At 35.5% G+C, this 26,339-nt stretch overlaps 1 protein-coding gene across 2 annotated transcripts in view; it reads right to left on the bottom strand.

Moving 5' to 3' along the window:
- Window positions 1-26,339, bottom strand: part of BMP2K (BMP2 inducible kinase) — a 142,545-nt gene that overhangs the window by 28,851 nt on the left and 87,355 nt on the right. For both annotated transcript variants that reach the window (XM_003898716.5, XM_009206875.4), the window contains exons 10-14: window positions 22,413-22,576; window positions 16,219-16,469; window positions 15,086-15,184; window positions 14,242-14,426; window positions 8,162-8,319 (exon numbers count right to left, since the gene is read on the bottom strand). In XM_003898716.5, coding sequence (XP_003898765.2) covers window positions 8,162-8,319; window positions 14,242-14,426; window positions 15,086-15,184; window positions 16,219-16,469; window positions 22,413-22,576 — 857 coding nt within the window. The remainder of the gene's footprint in view (window positions 1-8,161; window positions 8,320-14,241; window positions 14,427-15,085; window positions 15,185-16,218; window positions 16,470-22,412; window positions 22,577-26,339) is intronic.

The raw sequence follows: 26,339 nt of genomic DNA, 5'->3' as shown, positions 1-26,339 counted from the left end.
AAGTGAAAATTAAAGCACCAGCCTTTTTGAAAAATATTAGGTTCAGAATCTATCATTTTAAGTATTAGGGAGTAGTCCTGAATTTAATACGTATTTGTTGCTGCAAAAGCAAGTTTAACAATATAATCCATGATAGGTTTCACTAAATACAATTAACCTAATAATAAACTTACTCTGGTTCATTTAAATACTACTTGTCCTCAGCTTTAAGACATTGGGCCTGAACTCAAACCCAGCTAAATAAAAAGAGACATATTTAACAGACTGTCTCCAAAAAGAAATTTAGAAAAAATCTTGCAAATGGTCATTCATCCATAAAGTAGGTAAATCTTACTTCTCAATAGCAATAAAAATTCACTATATTTTACTTTTTTGTTCATTTTTCATACTACTTGTATTATCAAACCATTCTCTCTCTCTCACACACACATACACACACACACAAACACACATCCCCCCCCCCACACTCACAAAGACTTACATAAAAACAGAGTTTATTGATTCACCCAACAAGTAAATTTGAGTATCTACTATGTGCCAATGTGCCAGGCACTATTCTAGACAACTGGCATGTAATGTCAAACAAAACAAAGACCCCTGACCTTATGCAGATTATATGCTGGTGTGGAAAAACAAATAATAGGCAATAGACATAATAAGAATGTATATGGTGTGTTAAAAGCTATAGAGAAAAATGTAGTGCAGGGTAACAGGAATTCAGGGAATGGGTAGAGGTTTTAGTAGTAGAGTGATTCTAATAGTCACTAGGTAAGAAAAGACTTGAAGGAAGCAAGGGAGTGAATACCTAGGAAAGAACAATCAGGAAGAGAAAGAGCTGGAGGCCCAGTGTGTTTGAGTTGATATATCCTGACTCCCTAGTAATGATTATCTTTTCCCTGCTCTTAAACTCTCCATATAGGTCAGGGATGTGGGCTCACACCTATAATCTGGGAGACCAAGGCAGAAGGATTTCTTGAAACCAGCCTGAGCAACACAGAGAGATGGTCTTTTGATTTTTTTTCACCAAGCATGTAATGAAATTTGGATCTCTCCCGATCTTTACAGAATGTTAACTTCACAATATTCTATAACAGTCAATAACAAACACATTACTTTAAAAATACAAAAATACTACTAAAAATTGAGGCTGCAGTGAGCCAAAATTGTACCACTGCATTCCAGCCTGGATGACAGAGAGACCCTGTCTCTAAAACAAACAAAAATCTCTCCACATAGTAGACACATACTAGTTGAGAACTTCCTGATTTTTGTAGGATGTCTCTCTAGCCTCCGATTCTTGGCAATCAAAATTCTATTTGAGACTCATTCTACCTCCTTTCCAGATATTTCGAGCATTTCTACCAGCAGACCTTTGGTCCACAGCCATTTGAAGAAATCCAAATCATGTTTAGACTGACCTATATTCCAAGAACTCCATGGTAAGCTGTACTGGTTTCAACTGAGTTTTAAGGGACTGCAGTGTAGGGGAAGCGGAACCCAAGTAGAACTGGAATTCCCTAAAAATGACTTTTAATTTGGAGTGAAGCAAAAAGCCCCAAGTTCAAGCAGCATCTCTTCTAACAGTGCTGTTTACATTGAATGTACATTTCAGTTACCTGGGGATTTGTTAAAATGTAGACTCTGATGGAATGAGTTTGGGGAGGATTCTGACATTGCGAACTTCAACTAGCCCCCAAGTGATACTGATACTGCTGTCCAAGAAGTACACTCTTGAATAAACAAGGCCCTAGAGTCTATAATATTCTAAATATAACTACTCCTATGGGCAACTAATTCTTTCAAAACCTTTATGACAATAGGTACAATTACCAGCCTTTACAGTTAACATGAATTCTGCAGTATCTATATGAAACTTTGGATTGTTTAAATTTTTACTTAAAATTTTGTTGAAACACTATCAAACATTTTATGGAGGCACTAATATTGAGTTACTAAATACATCTGACAATTGTTTTATGAACAAACAAAACTTCCTAAACTTAAGTGCTCTATTCAAATCCAACACTGCAATGGTTAACAATGAAAATTTATTTTGGGTATTATTTTTCAAGGTATTAACTATATACTTAATGCAGGAAATCAGTAACAAATGCTCATTTTACTAAAAACTTTTTTATTATTTTGTTGTCAAAACACCTATTAAAGAGAAGCCAGTCCCATAACATCTTTCTGCAAAAGGTTGAAGAATAATTTATATAACGAAGGGTCCCTAACTTATTGTGGTGGGAGGCTGCAATCAAACCTTAAGGAGAGGATTCAGATTCACTGAGTGAGATTACATGTGGTTATTTATTTATTCAGGCCCTGAATGCATTTATGGAATAACAGTAAAACCAGTAAGTATGCCTTGTATCAGAATCCTCCTGGACTCCCCCACTCTTCTCCATTTCCCAAATTCCAGTATATAAAGCACTGAGGACAGAGAAAAGAGGGGGTGAGGAAGAACAAATGGAAGAGACTGACTCAGAGTGATGATGACAGCATGTCAATATCCAAGGGCCCTCATTCCTGAAAATTAAGACCAAAAGTATAAATATTTAAGTCTGAATTAGAAACAGACTTTATACCTCAACCATCTGCATCATAACTGCTAGGATTTCTGTATAAAATGTAGTTACCTGGACCCTACCACAGACCTAATGAATCAAGTTATCTGAGTAGTAACTTAGGAATCTGCAATTTTACATACTCTCTGTTTTTATTTTTGTTTTATTTTATGTTTTGAGACAGGGTCTCACTCTTTCACCCAAGCTAGGGTACAGTGGCATGATCATGGCTCACTGTGGTCTCAATCTCTCAGGTTCAAGCGATCCTCCAATCTCAGCCTCCCAAGTTGCTGGCACTACAGGCACAGGCCACTATGTTCAGCTAATTTTTTATTTTTTTGTAGAGATAAGCTCTATGTTGTCCAGGCTGGTCTCAAACTCCTGGACTCAAGCAATCCTCCCAAAGTGCTGGATTACAGGCATGAGCCACCACACCCGGCCTCTCAGCGCATGTTTGTTTTTGAGACAGAGCATTGCTGTTTCACCCAGGCTGTGATGCAGTGGCATGATCTTGGCTCACTGCAACCTCTGCCTCCAAGGCTCAGCCTCTGGAGTAGCCGCAACTACAGGCACACCACACTTGGTTAATTTTATTTTTTTAATTTTTTGTAGACACGAGGTCTATATTGCCCAGGCTAGTCTCGAACTCCTGGCCTCAAGCAATCCTCCCACATCAACCTCCAAAGTAGTAGAATTACAGGCGAGAACCCACCACACCCAGCCCTCTCGACATATTTAAACCACTACTATATGAATAAGTCCCAGCTTATAAAACTGAAGTTATCACTAAGGTTCTTTAAATTCTCATGCACTGGTATATTACATCCATCAGTCTGTGGTAAATTTATGGTAAGGATATAAACAGTACTGTGAAATTATGACAAAACTATACACATTATCATGTAGGGGTGAACTTATTTTTATATGGGGTCCCTATAAGTAAAAATATGGAAGATACTGCTCTATGCAAAGTTCATTTATCCAGTTATTTCAAAATAGGAATCAGAATAAATTCATTGTAAAATGAATGTTATTGTTCCATAAAATGCAGAATCAACTTTTCAATGGAATTTTTTAAAAATCATTTATGTTTCTAAAGTTCACCTGAAAATGTGGGTCTCAGGACACAAAATACAAAATAAATATACACATTAATTTTGTAATTATTAATTACCTATAAATAAAATCTAATGAAATGGTTATGTAGAACTACTTTGTAAATACACAGTCATCCCTAAAATGCTTTTAATTACATTTTCAAATGACTGGTTTTCTTTAGATTAGAACAAAGCTTGATTATCCAATATAAGAAACTTACCTCCTACCTTCACAAAAGAATTATGTTGGTGAATAAAGACAGTATCTTTTCAAGAATTTTAATTGATACAGATAGCGAAAATACAGGATTTTAAAATCTTAGAATCAAAGTATATTCCATAATATCATCACGAAATTAAAATAGTCTACAAAGTTAATTCTGCTGCTTATATGGATAATGGTGTAAAAGGCTAAAAGGTTAATGAATAAGGTTTAAAAGTACAGTCGTCATGTGATACTCTTGAAACTGGTCTAATATACTTGAAAAGTTCTGTTATTCTGCACTGAAGGAACAATAATAGTTATGAATTTGCTAAAAAAGATGAGGGTTAATATTTTACAATAAACTGTAGATTCAGATGCTTATAAGCCATTATCATTCTGTGGCTTCATAGATGAAACAACAACATTGAGTGGAATTTATAAAGCAATCACAATATCTTTAGTATCTTCTATTTTTCCTTTTAGTTATTTTGATCCAATTTTAAGCAGAAAAAATCCACCATCAATAAATGAAATATATTTCATGAAGTAATAGTTTTAATTAACAGGTACACAACTATTTGCACAAATATAAGTTTATAAATTCCCCAAAGCAAGCATCTGTGTTCTAATTAGTTTAATGTATTAAATATGATGTCAATGTTAAATTGTCATATTAAATATTAAGATACTAAAATATTATGACAAATTGCTAAAGTTTACATACTAGTCTGGATATTCTGGTACAAAAAAGTAAAAATACAAACTTAAATTTTTAAAAATATCATTCAGACAAGCTTTATTATTAATGCTTAAATTTGATTTAATGTTTTCTTCTTACTAAAATTAAGAACAGGTAAAACAATTCTGAACCATAAATGGTATTCATTTATAGTGAAGGTGAAAGCAAGAAGAATCTAGTTTATTTTACAAATTAAATCCCTTTGCCTAGTATATGGAACCTACTGTTTTCTTAAAGATCACTAAAAAACGTTATCAATTAGTAATATTTTAGAATTTTGATATCTCAAAATACTATTATGATTTGAAAATTACTTTCTGGATAATACATGTAAAATATTTCCTAACCAACATATTATTTTCCTTTTTTTTTTTTTTGCTTTTAAACAAATAACCATGAATCATTTTCAAAATAAAACCCCAAATGGAAAAGTATTATTCTGAATAATCATTATACTGGCAATACCTCTACTTTTAAGGACCATATAAAGGCTTTCAGTTTCTCACTGGAAAATGTTTTATAAATCAAATATAAATTATTTTAGAAAAGACTTTGGAAAATTGTTAATACCTGTGTCAAGGAAAAGGGTACAAATATCCTACACGGCATTTCAACAACATCAATAGTTTATTCATTTTGGAAAATGACAGGATTTATATTATACTGATGGGCAAATTTGTGGAGTCATTGAACCCACTATTTCGGAATTCAAAAAAGTAAAAGTTATTAAACTTTAAGAAAGTTTAATATAATGACCAACTATCAATTTTCATTGCACAATTAGTCTTCTAATAAACTCTTAAGGTTCTGAAAGAGTTCTTTTGCCCATCAATATAATATAAACTCTATCAAATAGATCACATATTAGGTATCTTATTGCTTCTGAAAGAGGTGCTAAAGATGACTAAATTTTACAGTTAAGTTAAACTCTGAGAGGAAATCTTTCTAAACTATATTTTATACACAACTTTATAGTAGTTACAAACTTCTTTATTAAAGACATTTCACTTTTTTGAATCCTAAAAGGGTGGGTTCATTGACCCCAAAATAGTCACTGAACAGTGAATATCAATTATTAAGAGAAAAACAGACACTTTTCCATCAACTTCCTTGCTATGATTTGTCACTTCTGCTTTTGATGTGTTTGCCCACAAAGCCCCTTCTAATTTGACGGTTACATCACCACTGAGAAACTGATCATTTAAATACAATTTTTAAATGCTGGCTAAAAGTCAAAAACCTCTTAAATCATGACATAAAGGCTTATACAGAAAGTGAGAAAAGGGAAAGTGGCATTTATTTATTGAGTGCCCAGATTTAAAGGCATCATTTAATTATCTGGACAACCCTATGAAATAGGCATCACTATCGCCAGTTTACAAATGCGGAAGTGAGACTGACAGCAGTTGAGTGACTTATCTGAGATTACAACCTAGTTAAGTAACATTGCCAGGGAACAAAATTTATGTTTTCTGCCAAATTAAGTGCATCAGACTTGTGACAATAATTTCAGTAGCTCATGGACCATCTATGTGTTTTTCCAAATGGCTAAGGTTGCTCCAAGTCTAACCTTCACATAAAATTCCTCCTGCACTTTCCTTTGGAACTTAGTATCTTTCTATAATTAATACTGCAAAGTCTGAACTCTCTTTGGCATACACATGTGCACACAGATACATGCACAATTTACAAATGCTATCTGATCATGAAGTTTAAAATTCACACATTATCTGATCATGAAGTTTTAAGCTATTCTTAAAAATAGCTACTTAAGAATTTTATGTACTCAACCCAATTTTTATGAAGTTATATACATATAGGCATATTCATATGTCACTCTTGCCTATGCTAAGTAAATAAAACTACTTTGATGTCATTACAAATTCTAGGAAGCTTAGAATAACACATTTTTATAGGATTCAAAATAATGTGAATACTCATTTCATAAATTCATTTTTTAAAAATAATTTTTTACCTAAGCAGTTGAAAATACTAATTTAGCAAACCCTGATCAGTACACATTAAAATTAATATACTTTGCTTTAAATATAGTCCTATAAATTATAATGATTTGGTTACACCCTGTATCTACCTCTTCCATCACTCTGAAAGAGCTGGGCGTGGTGGCTCACACCTGTAATCCCAGCACCAGGGGAGGCTGAGGTGGGCAGATCACCCGAGGTCGGGAGTTTGAGACCAGTCTGACCAACATGGAGAAATCCTGTCTCTACCAAAAATACAAAATTCGCCGGGCATGGTGGCACATGCCTGTCATCCCAGCTACTCGGGTGGCTGAGACAGGAGAATCACTTGAACCCAGGAGGCGGAAGTTGCAGTGAGCCGAGATTGTGCCATTGCACTCCAGCCTGGGCAACAAGTGCAAAACTCAGTCTCAAAAAAAAAAAACAAACTCTTGCTTTTGGGCCTACTCAACATAAATTCTAGGAAAATGCCAAATAAAAAAGTTGTGGTTTAAAAAAAAATTGTTTTAGTAAGATATGATTGGTTTTATTAAGAAACCTTTATTAACAGTTCAGAACATATTTTTATATCGCATTTAATCATCAATTTTCATACTCATATAACCAATATGTAAAATACAAATTTAAATCCCAAACAACTATTCTTACAGGAATTTTATATAAAATATATACCAATTTAGAACAAAGTATTTATCTATTAAACATTCTCATAAGGCCAATTACCTAAATGAAATAGGACCTAGGAACTATAAACTAGGGACTATTAAGGCCTTCTTTTCACATGCAAAAGGGGAAAACACACTTATTTTGTGTGCACACCTGCATACACACACACACAAACACAAGCCTCAGAAACCTGAAAATTATCTACATACTCTAGAAGTGAGCTTTTTGCTCCTATTTTGCGACCTACTCAAAACACTCGCATCATTCTTTCAAAAAAAGGACATTTCTAAAATGTGTGGCGAAGCTTGACATATACTAGGTAGTTCAAAGAAAAGCAATGATTCCAAGTAAAAACATTGAGATATCTGATTTAAAGTGAAAAAGAATTTATTTAATTTTTGCCATATCAGGACAACAAAGCAGCCCTTTTATGTCACCACTCATTAAAAGGGCATTACAAAACATTAACATAATGTAGTAGCCCATGTTTTCTTTCAGGCATTTTCAAAGGGCATCTCAGACCCACAATATTTTCTATTGAGTGTGCAGAAAAACAGAGTTGCACAATCATTACTAAGGCAAAATAATAATGTCTCCCTTTTTATTGAAACATCAATGTTCCATGTTTTGGAGATATTCTGAATTTAACATTTATAGATATGCAATATTTAAGTTTTAGGATATTAGCATACTATCAGCAATATTGGGTTTAATAGCTACTATCAGGTAACTGATTTCTAATGCACACAACATAATTTGATAGTATAAGAAGATGGCCTGAATTTTGCCCTCAAATGCACAAAAAGAATTTCCCATATACATTCTCAAAAGTCTTTGGCCTTGCTGAATAATAATAGAGCTGTTATTTTACTGTGAAGCAAAATAAGCCTTCAAGTGTCCCTTACTTGATCTTAGAAGGTCAAATTCTCTGTCCAATAGTTCCTCTTCTGTTAACTTAGAAAAATTATCCTCTCCAAAAGGATTCCACCCTGACATATCAGGTGGGTTGCTGATGTTCTTCTGATTTGTGAAATCTGCAATGGCCTCTTTATCAGCAACTGACCTATAGTAATAATTGAGAAAGAAAAAAGAAGATGGAAAGCAAAATTAAAATTAATAAAAATTCACAATGCCCTAGTTTATAAATACTTAGAAAACCAAATCATTTCCTTATGACAGAGTATGACAGACAAAGGCATGAGATGGAGAGAGAGAACATATGGGATCTAGACCACCTGCATAAGGTATACTAGCTCCATAATCACCTACTTAAGGTACACTAGCTGTATACCCTTTGGCAAGTTCCTTAACTTCTCTGCCTCAGCTTCATCTGTAAAAAGGAGTAACAGTATCCACCTCATAGGGTTACTGAGAAGATTAAATAATTTAATACACATAAAGCAAAGAGAACAATATCTAGTAAAAATAAGAATAAATATTAACTGTTATCATAGGAAATAAGCCTTAAAGAAAAAATCAGTCACCTATCAGACAGTATCACTCTAAAATCACTACTGAACACAGTGATCAAATGCCTTGGTTACGCTGGGACACCACAGTAATTTTCCTTTTGACAAAGGCATTCCCTATATATAGCTACTAACAAAAGATGAATTGCTAGGACTGCTTTAAAAGTTAGCTAAAATTAAGTGAGGGTTATTTTTGTATATAATAAATTATTTATAGTATTTAAAGTATCTAGAGTCTGGAGCCTGAGACCACTGGTTCTATCAAAATTATCTTACAGGGCTCTAGGCTTTTAAGAGAAGATGAGAATCTAAAGATTTCTTAACCCGAGAATCTCTGTGTACCTCTCCCGGCAACCCAGCCTGGAAATATAGTCATGTACTACACAATGACCTTCCAGTCAACAATGGACCATATATATAACGGTGGTTCCGTAATATTAAAACAGAGCTGAAAAATTCCTATCACCTAGTGATATCGTAGCCATTGTAACACTATAGCACAACAGATTATTCATGTGTTTGTGGTGATGCTGATTTGAAGACACCTACTGGGCTGCCAGTTGTATAAAAGTATAGCAATACAATTGTGTACAGTGCATAATATTTGATAATAAATGACTGTATTCTGTTTTATGTATTTACTATACCATATTTTTGAGTTATTTTCAAGTATACTCCTTCTACTTATTTTATTTGAAGTCGACTGTAAAACAGCCTCAGGCAGGTCCTTTAGGAGGTATTCCAGGAGAAGGTATTGTTATCATAGGATATGACAGCTCCATGCCTGTTATTGCCCCTAAAGAACTTGCAGTGAGACAAGATGTGGAGGTGGAAGATAGTGATATTGACAATCCACACCTTAGGCCAGGACTAATGTGTGTGTTTGTGTCTTAGTTTTCAACAAAAAAGTTTAAAAAGAAAAGTTAAAATAGAAAAAAACTATAGAATAATATAAAGAAAATACTTTTGTACAGTTGTACATGTTTGTGTTTTGTGTTACTACCAGAGTCAAAACATTTTTAAAATTTTTAAAGTTTATAAAGTAAAAAACTGAAGTTAATTTATTATTGAAGAAAAAAATTTTACATAAATTTAGTGTGTCCTAAGAATGCGGTGTTTATAAAGTCAAGTCTATAATACTGTACAGTAATGTCCTAGGCCTTCACATTCACTCACGACTCACTCATTGACCCACCCAGAGAAACTTTCAGTCCTCCAAGCTCCATTCATGGTAAGTGCCCTATACAGATGTACCATTTTTTATCCTTTATACAGTATTTTTATTCTACCTTTTCTATGTTTAGATACAAAAATACTTACCATTCTGTTACAATTGCCTATAGTACTAAATACAATAACATGCTATACAGGTTTGCAGCCTAAGAGCAATAAGCTATATAATAAAGCCTAGATGTGTAGTAGGCTATACCATCTAAGTTTGTGTAAATGCGCTCTACGATGTTCATACAACGATAAAATTGCCTAATGATGCAATTTCTCAGAACATGTCCCCGTTGTTATGCAATGCATGACTGTATAGCATAAGAATGAGACAATGTAAGAAAGCTATTAAGTTCCTTTCATAATTCACATCCAAATCCTCTTAACAGTAGTAATGAAGGGAGAATCCTAATGTTCAAAGTGGTATCCCAATTTCGCAAGTCTTAACTGATTCCCTAAATTTACCTAACTGTTGAGAGCTCATTGTCATTGCCACCAAACAGGTCTTAGAAGAGAAAGAAAAAGGCAAAAGTCATCCATTTAATCCCTTAGTCCAAGCCCCTTCAGTATATCTAAGCCAAGAATAGGATACTTAAATACTTACTGAAGGCTAGCATATAATAGAGGAAAATAAACATAGTAAGTTACCTACAAGTAGACAGACTTGCTTAGTAAGTAGAACTTACTATCTTAATTTAAAAAACAATTCAGTTTAAAATCCATTCTGGATGCATTAACTGCCAAGCAGTCTGAGCCTGCCTCCTGTGACAGAGTCCCATCTCTAATTCCGAAACTATCTCTAAGAATTTTCAGTCCTTAAAACACAGATCAGATATGTTTTTATCCAGAAAATTGAAGGAAAAAAAAAAACAAATCAGAGTGTGTAAAACTGAGAGAGAGATGGTGGGCATTCCCCCTCCTGTCTGTCAATGATTCCTTTTAGAACTTTGATTCCCTATATGAATCACCCTCTTACTATTCCCAAAATAAATTTACGGATTCCCATTGGCAGGCTCTAACTCAATAGGGTATCACCTTAACCTAGTTTAAACAGGTATTAAAATATGTCTACAAGTTATCTGACATTCCTCCCTTCAAAGGGTGAAACTGAATTTCGCTGCCCTTGAACATGAGCTAGATCTAGTGACCCAATTCTAACAAATGAAACATGGCACAAGCAGCAGCCCATGACTGCTGAGACCAGGTCTAAAAAGACATTTCAGATTCCTCCTTGCTCTGTCTCTTGGATCACTTGTTGAGGGAGAAACCAGAATCAATAATTCCTTGTTCAAAATAATTTTTGCCTTGCCAAAGAGAAAACTCAAGCAGTCTTTTGGAGAAATCCATGTGGCAGGGGACTGAAGCCTCCTGCCCAAATCCATGTGAGTAAACTATCTTGTAAATTACATCCTTTAGCACCAGCCAAGCCTTCAGAGGAGAGCCGAACCAGCCTTACCAGACACAACCACCCTGTTAAGCCACTCCTAAATTTCTGATCCAAAGAAAGTATGTAAGATAACAAATGTTTACTGCTGTTTTAAACCACTAAGTTTTGAGATAATTTATTAGGCATCAACAGATAACTAATACAACAGGGCAATTATATCATAAGAAGATAACGTATGTATAGAAAATGTTTATTTTAACTATTATTGGAATATAAAACAATAATACTCTCTGATATTCATAGTGAAGATAAATTAACATGGTGGAAGAGTAGAAAGTTTAGCAAAAGACAGTGGAAAAGAAAAGGAAATAATCATTTCAACAAAGATAGTGACTCTTTCCCTCTGTCTAAGGAACTACTTAGTTTCTTATATTCTACTCAAATAGCCCCTTACCCACTTAGAGACAAACATTTAACCCCAATTCTCTTCTTCTACTGACTTAGTTATAAGCAGGAACATTAGTGTAGAGCTCTTTTTCAATTGTTACAGAAGACATTACACTCAACATACAATCTGATGTTAAATAGGTATAATAATATTAATGCAGTAGCACTGACGTACCAAGTGTCGCTGGAGCAATGTTCACACATGAAGTTCCACATTTCTAACCTTTAGTGGCTAAGTGTATAATTTTTTCTACCATATCCTTAAATACATAATTTCATAGGAGTGGAGTAAAACAAGTCTTATGCACTTTCCCAGATATGCAACCCAATATTTCCTAACCTGGGGAATGCAAGATGATTTTTGTGATAACTTATTTTTTAATAGTTACACAGAAATTAAAAGAAAAGTATCTAATGTATCAAACCTGTGATTTGTCGAATAGCATCACTACAAATGAGAATAAAGCAAGCAGTGCTACAGTAATTAATATACATTACAGGTATCAGCACCTTGCATGCCAGTGTATGCCTCAAATCCCTGGATATCCAACTTTCTTTGTAACTAATCAGAAGTTTAGACAGATTTCCAATTCATCATCCCATTCTCATCAGTGACATAACTTTGCTTCCAGGAGCTGACAGACTTTTACAATATGAAGTATACACAATACCTATGCTATGTCAGAGAAGACAGTTTAATATCTTTTCTACTTTCCAACTAAATACACTAGATTTGACATTTTTTTATGCTAGTTAGCTTCAAAAGTGGAAAAAAGCAATCATCTAATTAATACAATAGCCTCATCGGTATCTTAAACTAAGCAATCATCAAGCAGAATATCCGATTTTTAATGAGGAAAATTATTCCATTCTTATCACTAGCGGACTTAGCAAATTTATTAGATTACAATTTACATTTCGTACTTTATATTTTAGTGGATCTTATTTGTTTAAAATGTATAATGTTTTAATTTTATTATACACAATAATGTTCCTAATTATTAAAGAAAAAAAGCACTACATGAATAAAGCAAAACACTTTAACTAGAGTAGATAAATGACAACGAGTTTGGCAAATACTGATCTGAAGGTTTTGTTTGTTTGTTTGTTTGTTTTTGTGAGATGGATTCACCAGTCTGGAGTGCAGTGGCATGATCTCAGCTCACTGCAATCTCCAACCCCCGAGTTCAAGCCATTCTCCTGCCTCAGCCTCCCAAGTAGCTGGGATTACAGGCGCACACAACCACACCCAGCTAATTTTTGTATTTTCAGTAGAGACAGGGTTTCACCATATTGGCTAGGATGGTCTTGATCTCCTGACCTCGTGATCCACCTGCCTTGGCCTCCCAAAGTGCTGGGATTACAGGCATGAGCCACTGCACCCTGCCTGAGCTGGACATTTAAACTAGCCTTTAACCATATACTCTGCTTTCTCCCTAGACAAAACTGTCCTAATTCCTCCACCCCAATTCTTACTTTAGAAAAGAAGTTCAAGAAATCAGTTCATGTTTCTGTCTTCCTCCCTACCATACCCGCCCCACCATCTGTCCCTGGTGCATGTGTGCACACATGCACACACACGCACGTGCGCGCACACACACAGAGGTTGGGAGGTGTTCTATAGCAAACTGCATACTTTAGCTCTCTCTTGAGATGCAGTGTACGACTATGCTACTGATGCTGCTGTTTCTCCTGCTCAACTCTGAGCCAAAGCTTATAGACACCTTTTCTCAGCTATTGTTTCAAATCCTTAAATAGCATTGTATGAGAACTTCTTCAGTGTTCCTGTAACAAAAGTCTAACAGCTCCTACCTCCTAAGTATCTAAAAACATTAGGAGGCATTCATGATGATTCTTAACTACAAGATGCCAAAGCACCTGCCATTTTATATGTAAAAGAAAATTTGTACCAAAGTTCTTTAATTTATAACTCACCTAACCAATATATCTAAATAGCCAAAATATACTATTCCCAACTGTTATAGTAACAGTATGTTTACTATATATCATCTTAAAATATATATATGTAAAAATGTTTATACCTATTTAAATTAAATTATACAACCTTTATGAGTAAACAGTAAAATTAATCAAAGGTAATAACATGTAAATAGAAAAAGTCTATGAGGATTTATTTTTAACTGCTAAAGTCACTTGTTAGGGTGTTGTTTATACTTACATTACAAAAAATGCCTATACACACAAGCCAATAATATCCTTAGCCCTAAATGCTATTAGATGTTGCTACGCCTTACCTACAAATAACAGTAAGCAGAATTAACTGAGGAAATGGAAGGATGGGGATGCGAAGGGACCAGAAGACAGGACTAGGAAGAGAGAATGGGTGGCTCTACAGAAAAAATAAGTCCAAATTAATTTAAGAGAACTTAATGACCGACCATTCAACAATGACTTCCACTTCCACAATAATTTCCTTTGCTTTCACTGGAAAAATACTTGCCTATTGGCACTGTAGGAGGAGTCCATTATGGTTCCAACCTGAGCTGGAAGTGATGAAGTGTAGGAAACTAAGGCTGGTGAGAACTCTTGAGGGGAGGTAAGATATTCAGGTGATGCCTGCTGTTGAGACGGCTGACGTTGAGCTAGCATCTGCTGTTGAAAGAAAGCCTGCTGATACTGCTGCATCTGAAAAAAGAAATGATATTATACAAAACAATGCTCCAGTCCTAAAGCACTGTCAGCACTGCATCTATTTACTATGTTCCTTCCTTTCACATTGGTGACAAAATCAGAAACCTAAAAAACAATCACCTGCAGGAGCAGCTCTACTTCTGGAAAACTACAGCAAGATGAAATAAACCTTTTTAAAAAGTTGTGAAGGTAGGCTCACTTGGCCAGAATCAAAAATCCTCTTTTAAATATTTCAAGAAAAAGAGTAGCTTAAAGTCACTAACACAGTGGTTGCTGTAAAAAAAAAAAAAAAAAAAAAAAAAAAAAAAAAAGTCAAATTATTCTCTGAAGCAAATACACTCTCCATTTGGGTTTCATTTTTTTACTCAATAGATATTTGCTGAATGAAAGAGACATGTGACAAAAGACTATAGGTAAGACATTTCCCTTACACAATAAGAGAAGTATGTTATCAGTCAATTACTATGTGCCATATTTAGGTGCCATAGTTCAGTGCAATTTAAAGTTGTTTGAGAATATATGACTGGCTTTGATAAAATACATGTCAATTAACCTGATTTTGAATTATTAAATTCTGCATAATATGATTCATACTGTGAATTCCAACACCATAATGTATACTAAGAGAAATCTCTAGAAATTATTTAAGTTACCATTGTTGGATACTGTGATGCAGAAGGTTGTGGTTGATATACCGAATGCATTAAAAACTGTTGCTGAAGCATCTGTTGCTGCTGTGTTGCATGTTGATACTACAATGAGAAAATTAAACAAATTAATAAATGTTATTCATGCCTTTTTTGTGTCAGAGCCCTTTTTCAAAGTATTGATCTTACCATAATAATGATTTGAGAAATCAGCAGTCCAAACATCAACACAAAGTAGTTACACTCTAAATTACTATAATTTATTAATAAATATGCTTATCATCAGAAACCTAAAACCAATCATCTGCAGGAACAGCTCTATTACTAGAAAACCACAGCAAGATGAAATAAACCTTTTTAAAAAGTTTTGAAGGTAGGCTCACTTGGCCAGAATCAAAAATCCTCTTTTAAATATTTAAGAAAAAGTCACTAATACAGTGGTTGCTATTAAAAAAAAAAAGAGCAAATTATTCTCTGAAGCAATTCTCTGATCCAGAACTAGTTTCAAAATTATCAACAAAACATAACAGAGATTCAATTAAAACCACTTGTAGCACAATTTAAGACTGTTTAGAAGAAAGTTACCAAAACACATTTACCACCTTTTCCTAGAAGGTAAAGACACAAGAAGTGACTTCTAACCAAGATCCATTACACTAAATTTACACTCTCCTTTTATCTCCCCTCCAGTGGTGTCCTCTGGGCATCCCATGGTACCACCTACTTACCACCCTCCACTCTGGATCTATCAACCAAAACCAGGAGGTGACAAAAATCTAAGACAATGTTACTTCTGCAAAGCCTAATATCACCTTTCCAACAATAGCATTATTAGTCTGTGAACTCAAAATGTAACCTCAGATAATATTCATTATAAACTGCAGTACTTATTTGTGAATACTAAATGTTTCAGATGAACATTCTTTTCTTTATAAGGCCACAATGCAACCTATTTTAGAGTATTCTTAAGTATTTCACTGATTGCAAATTAAATATTATTTCATAATCAGAAAATTGGGGAAAGTGTTTACTCAAATCTAGAGTTCAAGGCGCCCATGATACAAAAAGGAATTCACTGATATTCAATTTGCTGCATCAATTTCACACTACTTCCATATCTAAAGAAACAAAAAAATTACCTGCTGCATATAAGCATCATGAAGTAGGTGGTGGTGGTGGTGGTGGTGCTGCTGCTGCTGCTGCTGCTGCTGCTGCTGCTGCTGTTGCTGTTGCTGCTGCTGCTGGTGAGGATGACGATGCTGTAAATGGAGTTGCTGTAATCTCCAATCTCCCTGCTGTAGTTGCTGGAGTACTCTATGCTGCTGTGGTGGTTGCTGAGGAAGTCCCTGACCCAATAAAATTTCAGGGCCATTTCCAGGTCTTAGTGCCCCTAGAGACAAGGTCCCAAACACTTACATTACCATACTAATGATTTCAATTAAAAAGCTGGATTTCAACATGCTCATTTCAATAGTAATTTAACTAAGGCATTTATATCCTTATTTATAATACAGAAACTTCCATATACATAGAGTTTATAGGGATTTACTTTAATTATAAGTACCGAAGAAGCTTAATTTTGTCATCTACAACTCTGAACAAGTCAACATCTTAGAAACACTTCATGTTTCATGCTTCGGCTCTCCATGAACACAATATCCATGTTAGTTTGTTCTACACTGTTCAACTATATCATGTACTATCATGAGTATGTATCATTACCAAAATAATTCTCAGTCTAGAATGCCATTTTCCACCTACTGAAATTCTTATTCTTTAAAGTTTAGCTCAAATCTCTCTTCCTTGTTCCTTCAACTAGCACTTCCACTCAGTTTATTCCATTTTAGTCTGTCTTGCACATATTAATGACTTACATGGCTATTTCCTAGCCAGGGACCCTGAGGCAAAAGATGATGACTTACTCATCTGTTAAGAGTCCCAGAAAACCTTTTATACAAAAGATGATTAATAAATGTTCACTGTAATGAATCTACTAACACTGTCTCCTAAATGGATATTTATTTATAAGCTCCATAAATTATGCCCTAGGCAAATCCTATATATAAACTTTAAAAATTAATTAAAAAGATATGCACTTAATGCAATACACTAACACACTATAATTTCTATATTCTCCTCTAACTTACCCTACATTCAAATGCAACTGTTCAATCCTAGAGGATAGAAAGAGTGGGGAGAGAGTGCAAGGAGGGAGACAAGGGTTCTTTTTTCATCAGTGTTAGTATCCTCAAATTTCCTCAGACCTAAGTACAACAGCTTTATGAACATAGTTTTATAACTATTTCTAACTTTTCTACTTATAAGGAAATGCATGTTCATTTTAACTATCCTTGAAAATACTTATAAAAATGTAAGTTAAAAAATGAAAATCACAAATCCACCACACAGATACAACCATCATTAGCCTTTTAAGTGTATTTCTTTCCAGGTGAAAGAATATTAAAATAACTACTCAAAAATCATTCACCTTGAATTTTTTTTTAATTGACAAATAATAAGTGTACATATTCATGGGGTACATATTGATGTTTTAATACATATTTTGCAAAGTGATCAGATCAGGGTAATTAGCAAAACCATCATCGCAAGCATCGTCTTTTTTTGTGTGTTAGGAACACTCAACATTCTCTTTCTACCTATTTGAAATTATACAAAATATTGTTAACTAGTCATTCTAAGTGGTAGAGAATACTAGGATTTATTCTTCCTATCTAGCTAAAATTTTATATCCTTTAGTAAATCCCTCCCTACCCCTCACTTCCCCTATCCTTCCAGCCTTTAGTATCTTTTATCTCCTTGAAAATTTAATAACAGTAAGTAACTTTAATAACTTTATAATAAGTAACTTTAATAACAACCTAAGTAACTTATAGGTTAAAAAAGAAATAACAAAGGGGCCAACGTAGAGCTCAGGCTGTTGCTTCAGAGAGTGGAAGCCCCAACCCTTTTAGCAGCTTCCATTTGGCGTTGAGCCTGTGGGTACACAGAAGTCAAGAATTGAGGTTTGGGAACCTCAGTCTAGATTTCAGAAGATATATGGAAACGCCTGGATGTGCAAGCAAAAGTTTGCTGCAGGGGTAGGGCCCTTATAGGGAACCTCTGCTAGGGCAGTACAGAAGGGAAATGTGGGGTCAGAGTCCCCATAGAGTCCCTACTGGGGCACTGCCTAGTGTAGCTGTGAGAAGAGGGCCACCATCCTCCAGACCCCAGAATGGTAGATCCACCTACAGCTTGCACCATGCGCCTGAAAAAGCTGCAGACACTCAACAGTCAGCCCATGAAAGCAGCCGGGAGAGACGCTGTACCCTGCAAAGCCACAGAGGCGGAGCTGCCCAAGATCATGGGAATCCACCTTTGCATCAGCATGTCCTGGATGTGAGACCTGGAGTCAAAGGAGATCATTCTGGAGCTTTTAAATGTGACCACCCCACAGGATGTCAGACTTGTATGGGCTCCGTAACCCCTTTGTTTCGGCCAATTTCTCCCATTTGGAACGGCTGTATTTACCCAATACCTGTATCCGCATTGTATCTATGAAGTAACTAGCTTGCTTTTGATTTTACAGGCTCATAGGTGGAAGGGACTTGCCTCGTCTTAGATGAGACCTTGGACTGTGGACTTTTGGGTTAATGCTGAAATGAGTTATGACTTTGGGGGACTGTTGGGAAGGCATGATTGGTTTTGAAATGTGAGGACACGAGATTTGGAGGGGTCAGGGGTGGAATGATATGGTTTGGCCTTGTCCCCACCCAAATCACAACTTGAATTGTATCTCACAGAATTCCCACATTGTAGGACGGACCCAAGGGGAGGTAACTGAATCATGGGGGCCAGTTTTTCTCGTGATAGTGAATAAGTCTCATGAGATCTGATGGGTTTATCAGGGGTTTCTGCTTTTGCTTCTTCCTCATTTTCTCTTGCTGCCACCATGTAAGTGCCTTTCACCACTCACCATGATTCTGAGGCCTCCCCAGCCATGTGGAACTGCAAGTCCAATTAAACCTCTTTTTGTTCCCAGTTTCTGGAATGTCTTTATCAGCAGCAAGAAAACGAACTAATATGTATGTATAGTATGACTCCTTTTATTTTATTTTATTTTATTTACTTACTATTTTTGAGACAGAGTCTTGCTCTGTTGCCCAGCCTGGAGTGCAGTGGCATGATCTCGGCTCACTGCAATCTCCGCCTCCTGGGCACAAGTGATTCTTGTGTGTCAGCCTCCCAAGTAGCTGGGATTACAGGCATGTGCCACCACGCCCAGATAATTTTTGTATTTTTAGTAGAGATGGGGTTTTGCCATGTTGGCCAGGCTGGTCTTGAACTCCTGGCCTCAAGTGATCCACCCACCTCGGCCTCCCAGACTGTTGGGATTACAGGCAGTGAGCCATTATGTCCGGCCTCCATTTATTTTAAATACAACATGAATTATTTATATCTGTATATATACATGTAAAAACATAAAAAAGGACTGGGAAGATGAACATTAAACACTGCTGGTTAACTCTGGGAAGAAAATGGAGGGAGATGTTCACATTTTCACTGAATACTACTGTATAATCCGAATATTTTAAAATACAATACTCACATGTTAATTTTTGTATTCTTTGTAAAGGGTAAAGAAATGTTAAAAAAAAAAAAATGCACTTATCGGGGGAAAAAGAGGAACATTTTTCCAACTTAAGCTGAAAGCATGTAAGAAAGAGAAACATGGCCCCTGACATCAGGAGTAGGCCTGGCAATCACAGCTAAGTCTTGTTGCTCTCCTGTTGAATAATCTCATACAACATTAGACAAGGTCACTATGATTGTGATGGATCAAAACAAGACCACTCCAAAATCATGTCTGAACAGCAACAAAACCATGAACATTGTCCAAACCCCAAAAATGTCTCAACATGTTTAGCTACTGAGGCTTTAGCTTCCTTCCTTCTAGACAAAATTTATATTAAGAAACCTAAACATATCGTAACACCGTTTCTTTTTTTTTTTTTTTTTTTTTTTTAAAGATAAGGTCTTGCCCTGTCACCCAGGCTGCAATGGTGCAATCACAGCTCACTCTACCTTTGAATCCCTGGGCTCAAGTGATCATCCTACCTCAGCCTCCTGAGTTGCTGGAACAGGAATGAACCACCCTGCCTAGCTAATTCTTTATTTTTTGTAGAGATGGGGTCTCACTATGTTCCCCAAGCTGGTTTCAAACTCCTGGCCTCAAGTGATCCTCCCACCTCGGCCTCCCAAAGTGCTGGGATTACAGGCATGAGTCAGCATGTCTGGCCTCCCACTTCCTTATAGCCTCTCCAAAATTACCCCAAACAAGCCCAAATCCTTTAATATGTCTTTTCAAGCACCGTCTTCCTGAGACACCCCACAGATCTGAATAGTTTAGGAGTAATAAACATAACTTGTTCAACAACAAGTGTGTTTCTAGCGTTCTCTGACTGGGGGACACTAATGCATGATAAATAAGACTGATAGGGCCTCCAACCCAAAAAGCTATAAAAAAGACAAACTAACATTGAATGTTTACTATGAGACAAAATTTTCATAGATATCACACCTTATTTACTCCTCATAACAGGAAAAGTAGTTGTTATTCCATTTTACATAAGAGAACAGTGGGTTAGTTAAGAAATGATGAAATAGGAATTAAATACAAATGATTTCAAATTCACATTGTTTTCCCTTTTCCATGGAATACTCCTCCAATTATTGTACTTGATTACCAAAGAAGTACATAGCAATATGCCAGATAAAACAGGATGGGTGCAGTGGCTCACGCCTTTAATCCTAGCACTTTGGGGGCCAAGATGGGAGGATTGCTTGAGCCCAGAAGTTCAAGACTAGCCTGGGAAACATAGGAAGCATAGGGAGACCCAATTCTAAATCTATGAGAAAAAAACTAAAAAATTAGCAGGCATGGTGGCCTACACCAATAGTCCTAGCTACTCAAGAGGCTGAGGTGGGAGGAACGCTTGAGCATGGGAGGCACAAATGCAGTAGCATGATCATGGAGTGCCACTGCATTCCAGCCTGGGTGACAGAGTAAAACCCTGTCTCAAAAATAAACAAATAGTAAATAAACAAACAGGTCGGGTGCGGTGGCTCACGCCTGTAATCCCAGCACTTTGGGAGGCCGAGGTGGGCGGATCACCTGAGGTCAGGAGTTCGAGACCAGCCTGGCCAACATGGTGAAACCCAATCTCTACTAAAAATACAAAAATTAGCTGGGCATGGTAGCAGGTGCCTGTAATCCCAGCTGCTTGTGAGGCTGAGGCAGGAGAATTGCTTGAACCCGGGAGGCGGGAGGTTGCAGTGAGCTGAGATGGTGCCATTGCACTCCAGCCCGGGGGACAAGAGTGAGACTTCGTCTCAAAAAAAAAATAAAAAATAAAAATAAACATTACCTTTCCTGAACATATACTTTACTTGATAACAGTAGTTAACAGTTAACATTTATCAAAGGCATATCAAGTATCAGGTATCATATTAAACAGCCATTTAATCTTCCCAATAATCCTATTAAGATAGGTACTAGTACTTTTAGAAGCTATATTAAAAAATGGGAGAAATAGGACTCAAATCAGGTCCGTGAGACTCAAAATGTAGGCTCTTAACCATTAGGGTATTCCATTAAAAACATTTTAACATTAAAACACGACAGATTGATCATGAAATAAAGTGCAAAACAGGATTTCTTTAAGGTGAGTCTTCAGGTTATACCCCCAAATCCTTGAGAAAATAAGTTTACTCTAATGTTAGGGATATTTCTTTGGGGGAAAAAAATTTTTTTTAAAGTACCACGCTGTACCATCATGCTTAGGAGATACTTTAGATAAGTAAATTTTTCTCAAAATCAGGTAAGTTTTTATGTTGTAATGTCCATAGCGATGGTTCAAGATAGTCCCTCACCAAGACTTTAGGTGCAATGAAAAGACATATAACTTTGTAAGACTAGTGTTTCAACTTTCTTTCTTTCTCATATAACATAGACTTTTTCCATACCTTTGAACTTTATTCCCAACCTCAAACCCTACTACTTGATGATTCTAGGGATAAGAGTTTGTATTTATAGTATCAAAGCAAATTGTGAGTTTTTTGTACCATACTTTCATATTGCCAGTAACTCCTTTTGCCTACAACAACTGAATTGTTGAGAAACCAACCAAATTTAGTAGACATCAGTAGAAAGTTTCTGAAAGCATTATGTTACCCGCTTTACAATATTAAGGATCACCTGAGGTCAGGAAATCAAACCATAAAAGGTTTATTTACATTAACCTTTAAGAGGATGAGATTGGCAGGGCTCTATTACCTTTTGGTCTATGGTTACCGAATTCACCAGGAGCAAGGACTTTAACAGGTGTTGCTGAACTTTGAATGGTCAGCACACTGGGAGTGGCAGTAGTAGTAGAGTTGGCCTTTGGTCTTTGTCTTGGTGCAATTGAGGTTTCTGTTGGTCCAATGGTATCTGTTATTCTACAAAAGAAGAATATATTTCATTCTAAATATTGGGATTATTTCTAATTTACTATTTATTCTATAAAGCATCCAACTCAACAGATGCATTTTAACTATTACTGATAATCACGTTAGTCCTCATCTTTCTCCTAAGGCTCATTTTCAAGTATCAAATGTTTAATAAAGATAGAAAAACAAATAAAACTAACAATTTTCCTTAAAACAGTACACAACCACTCATGGTCTGCTATCAAAACCAGCAGAAAAAGAACATAGTCCCAGAAATTGCTCTTAAGGAGATGAAATGATACTGAAAAGAAATAAACAGAAACCTTTTCATAAGGTTTTGGACAAAACTGGGAGCCACTCTCTGAACTTGTCAGGGAAATAAAAATAAGAAACAACAAAGAATAATCTCCCTTTGCTTGGACTCCAAGGCATAAAAAAAGAAAAGACGGCCGGGCGCGGTGGCTCAAGCCTGTAATCCCAGCACTTTGGGAGGCCGAGATGGGCGGATCACAAGGTCAGGAGATCAAGACCATCCTGGCTAAAACGGTGAAACCCCGTCTCTACAAAAAAAAAAAAAAAAAAAGAAAAGACTGTGGCCTAGGACATGTTAAACAAAATAAGCCAAAACTTTTAACAGGTGCCACCTGCTCACATTCAACGTATTGAATCTTTAACTTTGCTTTACTCAGAACACAGAATGGAAAGCATATAAAATTTATCCCACTAGGACTTAGTTTAGGCCCCAGATGTGGGTAGTTAAGCAGTAAACACAGTTTTGAAATCAAGAGACCATAATGTGAGAAGACACCGACATTGCTTTTTTTTAAACAAACAAAAAAAAGGTAAAATCTTTATATATTTATCAACGTGCTTGCTTTCTATAAATTAAGTACAAAAATTCAAATACTTGTTAATAGGACCATATGTTCACTTTCCAACAGGATTCACAATAAAATATCTTTATTAAATCCCCTTACACATTTTCAAGTGAATACTTAAATTTTTACATACATATGATTTATGAAGCACACATCTGCTGCATTTGCATCTATCAACAAGTGCACAGATCCAGTTATTTCCCAGTATCTGTATGTACCACAAGAGGGAACCCTACTAACAACTCTTTCCAAGAAGAACAAAAAAAACGTGACACAGAATCAAAAGATCTTAGAATTACATGTATGCTGTTTTCTGAAAATAATACTAATGCTCTAGATGGGATGGGGATGGTAAAAGACATGAAAATTGAACTAATAGGCCAAATATATATATATATATATAAAAATATATATACACACACACAGATATATATACACACTGTACATCTGTATATATACATATAATCGGTATATATATGTAAAAAATCAATTATATCTTGTTTTAATGATAATCAAGTATTTATTGACATTGAATTATTGATGTGCCATTACAACCAATGCTATACTCCCTAAGCTCAAGTAATTTGGGGAAAATATTGTACACAATCTCTCTATTTAACTATCCCTTCTGTATTAAGTGGCTAGGACAGGCCAGACCTGACATTGCCTTGTTGCTGATCTAAACCCTCTTTAGAGATTCACAACACACGTAGGCATAGCAAAAGCCCTAAGAAGCATATTAAAAGTCTGTATACTTTATTCACTCTGACGTCTCCTGTTTTACCAAAGTGCTAATATGTATTGTACATTTACTGATATCCAGCAAAACACTGCACAACACCCTGTCCTCAAAGAATTTACAGTATACCTAGGAAGACAGGGCACATGTTAGTGGAAATGTAATAAATATAAGAGAGTAAAAATCATCAGTGCCAAGCTAGTGCTGTCAAGAGTTTATGGAGATGTAATTGTACTTTTAACCTAATCTGGCTACAGAAGGCTTCAGGTAGAAACTGGGGTTTAAAATTTTCTGAATAAGTTTGATTTCATTAGGCAGTGACAGAGAAACCAGGTATTCTATGGGAAGGAATGGGAAGAAAATGCCTGGGCAGATTGGCATAGGGAGATACAAAATTGACTGAAGTTAAAAACAGTAATTATTGCATCAATACTGCCGCATAGTCTCATTTTCACTATTACAACAGTCATGGAGCTGTTTTTCTGCTTCCCTTCCTTCTCCTCACCATCACCTGAACAAAATCATTGTAGTTTTCCTAAAACTCAGACTCACACTCTCCTGCTTAAAATCCTTCAATGTTTCCATCTGCCAGGCCAGTGATTCTCAGTGTCTCCATCTTTAAGACACGTCAGATAAATTTCACATCTTAAACCATACCCAGAGCAGATGCAAAGTTCAGGGAGATGAGAGCGACCTTTTAAGAAGGCAAAGAGTACCACAGATTGAAGGCAGCTGAAAAACCCACAGGTGCTTTTTGAAAACATGTAATGAAACTGCTAGTAAATGATTTCTCCTCCCAAAATATGCTCTTTACATGAAAAAAACTAAATTTTTTAATATTAAGCTTTGTATACATTAAGATTTTTTCAAGTTTTCACTAATATTCATAGACTAAATTTATATTAACCAGTAAGTACCAATCAACCTTATTTTTTAATATACATAATGTTCAGATTTAACATACTATAAATAAGCACTGTGAATTTTAATAGTACTATTTCACTGTCTTGTAACTCCACAGCTATAACTTGCATTAGGGTGAAAAGAAAATCAAATCATCATTCTTGTTCAGCTGACTTATGCTTTTTTAAAAAAATCTGCACCTACTTTCTCAAAGATTTATTTACTAATTATTTTAAAAAACAGAAGTCACAATAAAATTCAACTGACAAATCCTACAATAATTTCTAATTACCACTCAACTATAACAGTGGATGCTACTTAAAGCTACATCATAGATAAGATCCATTGTTGGTCAAGCTGGATTCCTGCAGGTTAGATATAACTTTACACCTTCATCTCTTCTCAAAAGAACGTTTTGAAATTCAAGTGAATGAAGATATTTTTAGAGTAACACCATTTTTGAAAATAAGTCATTCACAAATGAAATTTTAACATTTATAAGTAACAGATCATTTACAACACATGTCACAACCAAGTCTCAAAGAGTAGAACTGACTAGAAGGTTGAAAATTAACTGACCTATAGGCCAAAGTCCAAATTTCTCAGCATGATATATAAACAAAGTTGTTCATGACGGGCATTTATCTACCTCCTGTATATGTCCCCCTTTGTCCTAGTCTTGTAGTTTCACAAGGGTCATTCTTGCCTAAACTGCCTGCCTGCTATAATTTCACTCCCCACCCTTCCAGGTGATTGACTATTCACCATTCAAGGAGGAGTGCAGCAACTCCCACCCGCAGGGAAAGCATTCTGTATGTGCTCCTGTTTTCTCTGTTCCCAGTCTTTCCCTTCCTCCACACTCTCAAAGTAGCCTAGTATCTATCAGGTTGTAATTGTTTACTTGTCAATTAGAATGTGAACTCCTTGGAAATAAAAACTGCTTTTTTTCCTTTGTGTTTCAATTGTCTATATCTTGCATATAAAAAGCATATGAACAAACATATTTTTGTATTGGGTAAACAAACTTTGCATAAATAACATACAATACAAAATTGCTGTGACCAAGAAATCTCCCCAAATGTAATATTATACCTGTCTGATAATCTAAGATACAATCCTGCTTATTAACTTTTAAATTCAAAAAAGTGTGAGGGGGGTAAAAATCAGTCATTAACAGATTCAGTCTTAACCTACATAATATAGTTCAAACTTATTATTAATAATATAATAAATACTCTGAAAAATAAGATTG

This window comes from Papio anubis, chromosome 3 (genome assembly GCF_008728515.1).
Source record: "Papio anubis isolate 15944 chromosome 3, Panubis1.0, whole genome shotgun sequence".
Lineage (NCBI taxonomy): Eukaryota > Metazoa > Chordata > Mammalia > Primates > Cercopithecidae > Papio > Papio anubis.
This window is presented reverse-complemented; position numbering and strand designations above follow the sequence as displayed.